Source organism: Petaurus breviceps, unplaced genomic scaffold (genome assembly GCF_028583685.1).
Source record: "Petaurus breviceps papuanus isolate PSGF00001 unplaced genomic scaffold, PetGlider_PUasm1.0 90330, whole genome shotgun sequence".
Taxonomy (NCBI): domain Eukaryota; kingdom Metazoa; phylum Chordata; class Mammalia; order Diprotodontia; family Petauridae; genus Petaurus; species Petaurus breviceps.
The window spans coordinates 1,122,505-1,132,429 of record NW_027187219.1 but is presented as its reverse complement, the minus strand read 5'-3'; the positions used below and the strand labels follow the sequence as shown (position 1 = coordinate 1,132,429).

Below are 9,925 nucleotides of genomic sequence, written 5' to 3'. Positions count from 1 at the left end.
ACCATTTAGCTATTCCTATAACATACTAAGATAGCACCAGTAACACAGTATTTGAATATATCTGGATGATGAGAAGGCAGACACTAAGTATCTGGACAAGTGTCAATAAAATCCACCTTAAATCTGGATGCTTTGGTATTACTAAATACAGTTCCAGCAGTCAGGGATTTTCTCAACCAGAAAACTGCGTAGGGAGACATGCTATATTTTTCTCCTGAAGAAAAATCAGAGATTTCTTTTTAGAAGACGTAGAATTTGTCTCTAGGGTTTCTATTTGTAAATAACTAAATCACTCACACGAGAGTTAGAATTTGCCATAACTGTAGCTATCTCGAACCCACCAGGATTTTAGGAGAATACACTATTTTTATTTATGTATTTTCAGATTTATAGAATACAGAATATTTAGGTTAAAGGGACCCTATAACATAGAATATTAAATCTGGAGAGGTGCCTAGAAAATAGAACATAGAATGTAAAACCAAAAGGGATGATAGAATATAGAACATAGTGTGTTTGAACTGAAAGTGATCTTACAATGTAGATGTCTGTTGAAAACTGCTAGGAATGGGGACCTCACCATCTCCACCCAAAATAAAGTAAAAATTTAAAAATAGTGGCATTATTAAAATCTGATTTTATACTCTAAATTTTAATCCATCAAGAAAAATTGATCAAAGCCATATTTGATCATTTATTTCTTTTCTTTACTGAGAAAGGACATCAATTGATCTTTTGGGGGGCAGGTAATTATTGACCCAAAGTTCTCTTTTTCCTAGCTCCCTGTAGATATCAAGAGCATCAAGTCAATGGCAGGGGGAAAGAATGGCACAGCAGTAACTAGGTTCATCCTTTTGGGATTCTCAGACTATTCAAGGCTCAGTGTTATCATCTTTCTGGTATTCCTGGTGATCTACCTCATGACTTTAGCCTGGAACCTGAGCCTCATCACCCTGATCAAGGTTGACCCCCATCTCCACACACCCATGTACTTTTTCCTCAGCAACCTGTCCTTTCTTGACATCTGCTATGTGTCCTCCACGGCCCCCAAGATGCTCTCAGACTTCTTCAAGGAGAAGAAAACTATCTCCTTTGGGGGCTGTGCTGCTCAGTATTTCATTTTTTCTGGCATGGGACTGACCGAATGTTGCCTTCTAGCTGCCATGGCATACGATCGTTATGCTGCTATCTGCAACCCATTGCTCTACACATCGATCATGTCTCCTACCCTCTGCGTGTGGATGGTGGCTGGATCATATATGAGTGGATTCTCTGGTTCCTTGATCCAACTGTGTTCTTTACTTCAACTCTATTTCTGTGGGCCAGATGTGATTGATCATTTTTTCTGTGATCTACCTCAGCTGCTGGTCCTGTCCTGTTCTGATACATTGGCCTTACAGATCCTCAAGTTTGTGATAGCAGTGGTCTTTGGGGTACTCTCTGTCCTCATCATTATGGTTTCCTATGGTCATGTTGTGGAGGCCATCCTGAAGATTAGCTCTGCCCAAGGTCGGTCAAAGGCCTTTAACACCTGTGCTTCTCATCTGATGGCTGTGACTCTATTCTATGGCTCTGGTCTCTTCATTTACCTGCGTCCCAGCTCCAATGACTCCTTCAACCATGACAAGGTGGTATCTATTTTCTATACAATGGTCATTCCCATGCTGAATCCTTTGATCTATAGTCTGAGGAACAAAGAGATCAAAGATGCACTGAAGAGGTGGGAGAAGAGAGCATTTCCCTAAGAAGCATTTGGTTCTAGAGGGTTGGATAGGCTGGGACCCTGCTACCTTGGGTTAGAGGGCTATGCATGGGAAATGGAATCACAATTGTTGCATCCCACATTTCACACTGCTGATCACTAGCTCGATACTGGCCCACCATAAAGAATGGAACTCAGGCAATTCTGTACTCTTTCCAGTGGTTACTTAAGCAAATACCAACTGATGCTCAAGGGAAATGCCAAGCTCTCTTTTTCTCCAAGAGCTTCACACCTCTATCTTCCAACTCTGTCTGTTTTGTGGGTGGTAGTGTTATTCACTCATTTGTCAAAGGAAATGGTCTGTGTGATTTTGTTTGATTAGTCTCTTTCAGCTCAAGCTCCCATATATTGTGAAAACTCCACTCTCCTATCCTTGTATATATTTCAGTGGGCCCTAATCACTTGAAAATGGAAAAAATGGAATCATAGGATTATAGTAGCATAGATTTGGAGCTGGAAGAAACCTTTAAAGTCATCCAGTCCAACCCCTTCCTTTACAAATAGAGAAACTGAGGCACAGGAATATCAAGTAACTTGTCTAAGGTCACACAGGTACTAAGTGTAAGGACCCAGATTTGAGCCCAGGTCCTACAACTCCAAATCCATGCTTCTTTATATTGAGCCATAAGCGTGGTTCAACAGAATATAGTCTTTATTCCTACCCACAGAATCAAAAGGAATAAATTAAAAACACACTAAAAACCATTCCTTCACATACCTATGGCTTCTCTTAGAGTTAGGCATCCCATTGACATACCAGAGACACGTTCCAGACTCAGTGGTTCCTTGACACAGTTCAGATGCTTAGATTCAGCAGCTCCCACTGGGAGCTCCAACCACCCCCACTATAAAACTTGGCAGATATTGCCTGCTACTTCTGCTTTCCTACTCACAACTTCCCTGGAACACGAGTCTATCTCCCTCTCAAGGGGAGCAAGGCCCTTTTGCCCGCCGATCACGGGATGAGTGTGCTCCTGCCCAGAGGCCCAGCTGGTCTATCACTTTGTCAGCATCGAGGAGTAACTGCAGGGCTGGAAGCAGGTCATCTCTTTGCTAACTGACCATGTTTTCTCATAGCCTTTGCCTCTGACTCTTACTCAGGGACAGCTAGGTGGGGCTGTGGAGAGATTGCTGGACCTGGAGTTAGGGAGACTCAATTTCTGGAGACCAGATCTGGCCTCAGAGACTTACTAGTCCTGTGACCCTGGGCAAGTCACTTAACCCTGTTTGCCTCAGTTTACTTGTCTATAAAATGAGCTGGAGAAGGGAATAAGAAACCACTCCAGTATCTTTGCCAAGAAAACCCCAAATGAGATCACGAAGAGTTGGACACAACCGAACAATTCACTACCGATATGACTTTAATTATCTAACATCCCTGGGCCTCAGTTTCCTCATCTGTAAGATGAGTGTATTGGACCAAATGGCTAATGAGACTCTTCTAGTTGTCATGCTATAATCTTTTGATTCTATGGCCTTCATCCAGTGTTCATGCACTGGGGAGACCACTTGTTAGATGGGAACATAGATATAATGGCATCACATTTCATTTTATAATAGTTTCTCCCACGAATTGGTGGTGAGGGTGTCTTCTAGTGGAAAGACTCAGAGCAAAGACCTCTCACTGCTACTGAAAGAATTTATATTTCCATAGCACTCCAAAGTTTACAAAGTGCTTCCCTCACAACAGACCTATAAGTAGGAAACATCAGTGATCTTGCTCTGATTTTTCATACGAGAAGGCTGAGGATTATAGAGTTTAAGTGACCATGGTAACACAGTTACCATGTGTTGAAATGGGGAGTTGAACCTCGGTCACCTGGTTCCCCAGGCCAGAGCTCATTCCATCCCAGAAAATGGCCTCTCACCAGGCCTTTGAATCTGGTGTCCATTCTTTTCTCCCCATAAGAGGGGTAGCATTATTGGACCCCCTGGATGTCTTACTTAGCACCCCAAACTTAAAATGCTCAAATTGAAGTCAAATTGAATCATTGAAATTGAAATCCATATGAAATCATTCTCTTCCCTCCATATCCAGCTCTTCTCCCAATTTCCCTATTGTTGATGGTCATTGCCAATGACAGAGATCCAGGCTTGAAATCTCAGTCATCTTCATTCAGTTCTTCCTTCTCTCTCATTCCACTCCACCTGCACTGTGTTGACCAGTATCTAGTCTCTGGCCAAGTCCTGTGGATTTACTCTATTGAGATTTCTGGAATCTATACCTCTGTCTTTATTGATATCTAGCCTCCACCCTGAATCAGACCCTCAGTCCCTCTCACCTGGAATATTCTATTAGCCTCCTAACTCATGTCCCTGCTACTCAGACTCTTTCTCTGACCCATTCTCCCCACGGCTGCCAAACTCCTCTTTCTAATGTACTCAGTTTGATCTTGCTATTGTCTTCTCAAAAAGGGCAGTGGCTCCCTGCAGTCTAGAAGGCAACATGGAGGCTTCTTATTTTGGCATTTAAGGCTCTGGCTCTAGACCAGCACTTCTTAAATGGTGGGTTGCAACTGGAAGTGCTGAAGGGGTCATAAGTGGAAAAAGTTCAAGAAGCCCTATTCTAGACTATTTTTTCAGTTTTGTTCTACGTTATTGGTGTCAAACTCAAATAGAATTGGGTCATAAGCCACGCATAAGGATTCCCGTGGGCACATGTTGAGTTCTTGTTGTTTAGTCCATTAGTCACAACCAACTCTTTGTGACCCCATTGGAGTGTTCAGGGCAAAGATACTGGAGTGGTTTGCCCTTTATAGTAGCTCATTTTACAGATGAGGAAGCTGAGGCAAAGAGAGTTAAGTGACTTGCCTGGAGTGGTTTGCCCTTTATAGTAGCTCATTTTACAGATGAGGAAACTGAGGCAAACAGGGTTAAGTGACTTGCCTACAGCCACACAGTTACTAAGTGTCTGAGGCTGGATTTGAACTCAAGTCCTTCTGACTCCAGGCATCACCGTATATATAAACATTAACTATGTTTTGGTGTATTTTTGTTTATTTTGCTAAATATTTCCCAATTTCATTTGAATCTGATTCTGGACTTGGGAGTGATATGGGCCACTTGTGGCTTGCAGATCATGTGTTTGACACGTCAGCTTTACATTATCCCCTTTGTAGATACACTTCATTCCAACACACTAGACTACCAACCGTCCTCCTGATTTTACAGGCTCAGAATCAGATTTAGGACTAGAAAAGACCTTGGAGGTCATTTTATAGATGGGAAAACTGAGGCCCAGAGAGTTGAAATGACACTTCCAGGATCACACAGGTAGAAGTGTCTGAGCTAGGATTTGAAACTGGGTCTTCCCGATGCAAAGGCCAGTACTCTATCCATTATAACACATCACCTCACACAATGCTTTCTTTTTCTTTTTTTTCCTTTTTGGAGGGCAATTGGGGTTAAGTGACTTGCCCAAGGTCACACGGCTAGTAAGTATTAAGTGTCTGAGGCCATATTTGAATTCAGGTCCTCCTGACTCCAGGGCCAGTGCTCTATTCACTGCTCCACCTAGCTGCCCCAGGACACCATGCTTTCTTGATGAGCTGACTCCTAGCTCTCCTCCAAGTAGAAATCTCAGCCCCATTCCCCACACCTGGAATAGAGTCCCTTCTTGTGTTTGCCTGTTGACATTTTTCTCTTGTTTCAAGAACAATAATGATGATAATAATAGCTAGAATTTCCTTAGTGCTTTAAGGTTTGCAAAGGGCACTCCAGGGTGCCCTTTGCTTCCACCAAAACCCTGGGATGTAGATGCCATTACTACCTCCAGTTTTCCAGATGGGGAAACTGAGGCTGAAATATAAGTGACTTGCTCAGGGTAATACAGCTAGTAAGTGTCTGAGGCAGGATTTGAACTCATTTCTTCTTGGCTCAATACTACACTCTACCTGCTTCAAGACTTAGTTCATGGGCCAATATTTCTGAAATCTTTCCTGATTTCTCCAAGTGGAAGTAACATCAGATTCCTCTAATTGTTGGAGATGACTTTGTCTAGATGCTTCCTTTGCTCCACTGAGCCCCCCTTGCATTATGCTGGATGTCCCCAAAATTGTAGTGCAGTTTCCATATTTAGTAGCTTGAAGTTGCACTAAGACTTCTGGGACACCCCATCCTTGTTTGTGTTCACATTCTGACTCCCCAAGATAAACACAGGGCCCGTTAAAGATGAATTTAGAGCATGTCCATAGGTTCCCAGAATGAGAAGGGATTTGAGGGTATAAGCAGGGGTGGGGAACCTGCGGCCTTAAAGTCACATGTGGCTTTCTAGTACTTTCTAGTACTTTCTTAGTACTAGTTCTAGGTCCAATATGGGATTCATTCAAAAGGCTGCACTTAAGAACCTAGAAGGCCACATGTGGCCTTAAGGCCACAGGTTCTCCACCCCTGGTATAGAATGTCAGAATGAAAAGAGACTTTAGAATTTAGAACATATGAGTCAAAATGGACCTTAGAATATAGAACACAGAACATCAGAGCCAGGAGGAACCTCAGCACACAGAAGACAGAATATCATAATTTGAATGACAGGGTAGGAAGAAAAAAGAGCAGATGATGTTAGTCCTGGAATGAATCTTACAGACCAATTGTCGACTACTCATTTTACAGAGAAAGAAATTGTGGAAGGTCTTCTGTCACTTGATAATGGACAGCTGGGTAGCACAGTGGGTAGAACACCTGATCTGGAGTCAGGAAGATCTGAATTCTAATCCAGCCTTAGACATCTACCAGCCATGTGACCCTGGGCAAGTCACTTAATCCTGTTTTGCTCAGTTTCTTGCTCTGTAAAATAAGCTGGAAAAGGAAATGGCAAAGCACTCATATCATTACCAAGAAAATCTCAGATGGGGTCACCACAAGTTAGACATGATTGAAATGACTGAACAACAAAAATAATTTGATAACTCCTTTCTTTGCTATTTAAACCCCTTAATGGTTTTCTTATAGTCCTAAATAGCAAAGCAAAACCAAAAACCCCTTAATTAAGGATAAAACAAAACAAAAAAAATTAAAGGCAACGTGTTGATTTCAGAGCTAGTAGAAGAATGGGCAAAGTTGAAATCTGCTTCCTCTCTCCTTAGGAAAACAGGCATGGGACAGGGAGCCAGTATGAGTGCCTGTGGTGGCTCTAAGAGTCCAGTAGAGGGCGACATGGAGCTAAGACCATGGTGCTTGTTGGAACTGGCGCATGGAGTGAAGGTTTAGGAAAGCCTGGCTCCTGGCAGTGCCCTGAACACCTGCTTGTTTCCGCTCTCTCACTACTTGTGTCTGGAGCAGAATGAATGGGAGCCTCTTTGTGGGTGGGAAGGATGCCAGGAGCTAGGCTACAGGGTTGGGATGCAGCCAATTAGCTTGTTTGTAGAGATGGGAAACCATGGGAGGAATGGTAACTCAGTGCCAAAAAGGTCTGGGCTTAGAACCTGACTCTGCACTTACCAGCCGCGTGCCTTTGGTGAAATCAGTTCTCGTAGCCTCTCAACTTTCCTCATCGATGAAATGGACAGACTAATACTGGTAATGCCTGCCTGCTGGGGTTGTGTAAACTTTGTGAAGTGCTCCAGCCAAAGGAGCTCAGAGTATTTGTTACTGGCTAGGCTAGAGAAGGAATCCTTGCTGCCATCTCAGGGAAGACACTATTTGCAAATTCCAATTGAGAAGAGAACCCAAGAGCTCCTCTTGGAGGAATGGGAGGGTTTTTTTTTCTCTTTATCTGCCACATCAATCAATAAAAAATTCATTACTGTGTACTAGGCACTATTCTTCGTTCAGTGGATACAAAATGTAAGCCAAAACAGTCCCTGCCCTCCAGGGAATTAATGTTCAAAGGAGGGATCCAACATGCACACGCGCGCGCACACACACACACACACACACACACACTAAAAATAGATACAAGATGGTTGGAGAGGGGAAGACCCTAATCTTGGAGAGTCAGGAAAGGTCTTGAGTGAAGCCTTGGAGGGAAACTAGAGATTTGAGAGAGAGAAAAGCTTTGGAAACTACCTTGGAAAAGGCATGAAGGTGGGAGATGGAGCGTCATGTGTGAGGGACAGAGAAAAGGCCAGGTGGGCAAGAGCACAGAGAGTTGTATTCTATAAGACTGGAAAGGTAGGAAGGTACAAGGTGATTAAGCAGGAACGTGGCAAGGTCAGACCTGAGCTTTTGGCGGTTGAGTGGAGGATAGATGGGAATGGAAAGGGACTGAATCCAGGGAGACCAATGAGAAGATCACTAAAATAGCACAAATAAAAGGTGTTGAGGACCTGAACGAGGATAATGGCTAGAAAGGCAGAAAGAAGAGATGGACTTGAGAGATGTTGCTGAAGTAGTGACAAAAGGATTTAGCAACTGATTGTATATGCAAGGAGAGGGGGAGAGAGAGGGAGGAGTCTGGGATAGCACTGAGGCTATGAACTTGGGAGGTGGAAAGATGGTTACATCTGGGAAGATACTTTCTTTCTGCCTTCCCAAACAAATATGATCCATTCAATAGAAAGATCAAGAAAGTTCATTTTTAAAAAATGTATCCAGTGTCTGCTGGGAGTAAATGTCTGTGCTGGGCTCTGGGAGAGGTGTAGAGTTTAGATAAGACACAGTATCTACACTCAAGGACATCACAGTCATATGGGAATAAGACACACAGATTACTTTAACATCTTGATTGAACTGCCACCCTATTGATGCTGGCCTTCTCTCCATCAGTGCAGATCGCAGCCCTCCCAGCCCTTCTTCAGCACCATGACAATCCATATTTTCCCATATTTCTTCCCACGGTAGAATGTCCACCCAACGTGCTGAAGGTCTTCCTCTAGGTTTTTCTGTATTTCATAGGTCCTGCAACTCTGCCGTAAGCTGTTCTGTATGTTTATCCCCAATTCCTTCTATGTGACTAGCCTTTTCTCATCCTTACTTCCTTCATAATATTCCTTAGTAAATCAACCAATCGACTACTACTTTTTAAGTGGCTGTTATATGCCAGGCATTGTTTTAGGTTCTGGGATATAAATATTGAATTAATTAATAGAAAAGCACGTATTAAGGACTTTCCATGTGCTGGGCATTGTGCTAATCAGCATTGGGAATGCAAATATGACCAGTTAAGACAATCCCTGTCCTCAAAGAACTTATATTCTAACAGGGGAAGATAGCACACCTAAAAATAAAGCTAGAAGGAGGAGGGACCTTAGTGTACCATGGCTTGGAAGTGAGGTGAAGGCGGATTCTGGGCGAGATAAGGCAACAATTCACCTTCCAGAGTCTGGGGTCCCAGGGGCAGAATCCAGGTCCTGGGGAAAGGGGGATGGCCAGAGTGAAGGCACTATAGTTTGGAAAAGGCCAAGAAGAAACCAGAAGATCTGCTTCCAAAGAAGAGAGGACAAAAGCTCACATATAAGACTTGGGGTCCCAGGGATAGAGTCCAAAGATTTAAACCATCTATCCTTAAGGAGTATATATTCTACCTTAAGTAAAATCTTGAGCCCCCACGGGTCTTTGGAAATATGCTCCATCCTACCTGTATGCACCCCACATCTCTCTGTTGCAATTTGAGTCACTTGCAACTGACCATTCAAAGATCATGGTGTTCCAAGATCTATTTCTACACATCCCCATTGAGAGAACATTTGAGTGGTAGCATGGAAAGAGCTCTGGATTCAGAATAAGACCTGGGGGAACATTTTGGTTCTGCTGCTGGCTCTGTGACCCTGGAAAATTGTGTAGCCTCTCTGGGCTAAACTGGTAAAATGAGGAAGTGAGACAAAATGACCTCTGAGTCACCTTCCTTCTCTAAGTTTATAATTCTATAATTCCTTCCCACCCCATTGCACCCCATCCCCACCTTGGGATTGTAAATGGGCTACACAGTTTCTCAATACATATCCAACTAGAACACATCATATTACATAATAAACTCATCAGAGAGGTTCAGACAAAATATTATGGGAGGTATGAGGGGAAATGAACTGGATGGGGCAGAGGGAAGGCATTTTCTTCAAAGTTTAAAAGAAAAATAGAAATTTAAAAGATCTCTCTGTCCCCACTAAAACAAACAAATCAAAACCAACCAGCACATAGTTACATGACTACAGTGTTCTCTTTTTTTTTTGTGATTGTATTGGTATCATAAAAGTAAGACCCTGAACTTGCCTCTCTTCCAGCATC

General features: G+C 42.9%; 1 protein-coding gene across 1 annotated transcript; it reads left to right on the top strand.

Annotated features, from left to right (window-relative positions):
* The first annotated feature begins 806 nt into the window (after positions 1 to 806).
* LOC138177101 (olfactory receptor 5AN6-like) lies at positions 807 to 1,745 on the top strand. Its single transcript, XM_069108089.1, has one exon. The coding sequence runs from the start codon at positions 810 to 812 to the stop codon at positions 1,743 to 1,745; it is 936 nt and encodes a 311-aa protein (XP_068964190.1). The 5' UTR covers positions 807 to 809.
* The last annotated feature ends 8,180 nt before the right edge of the window (positions 1,746 to 9,925 follow it).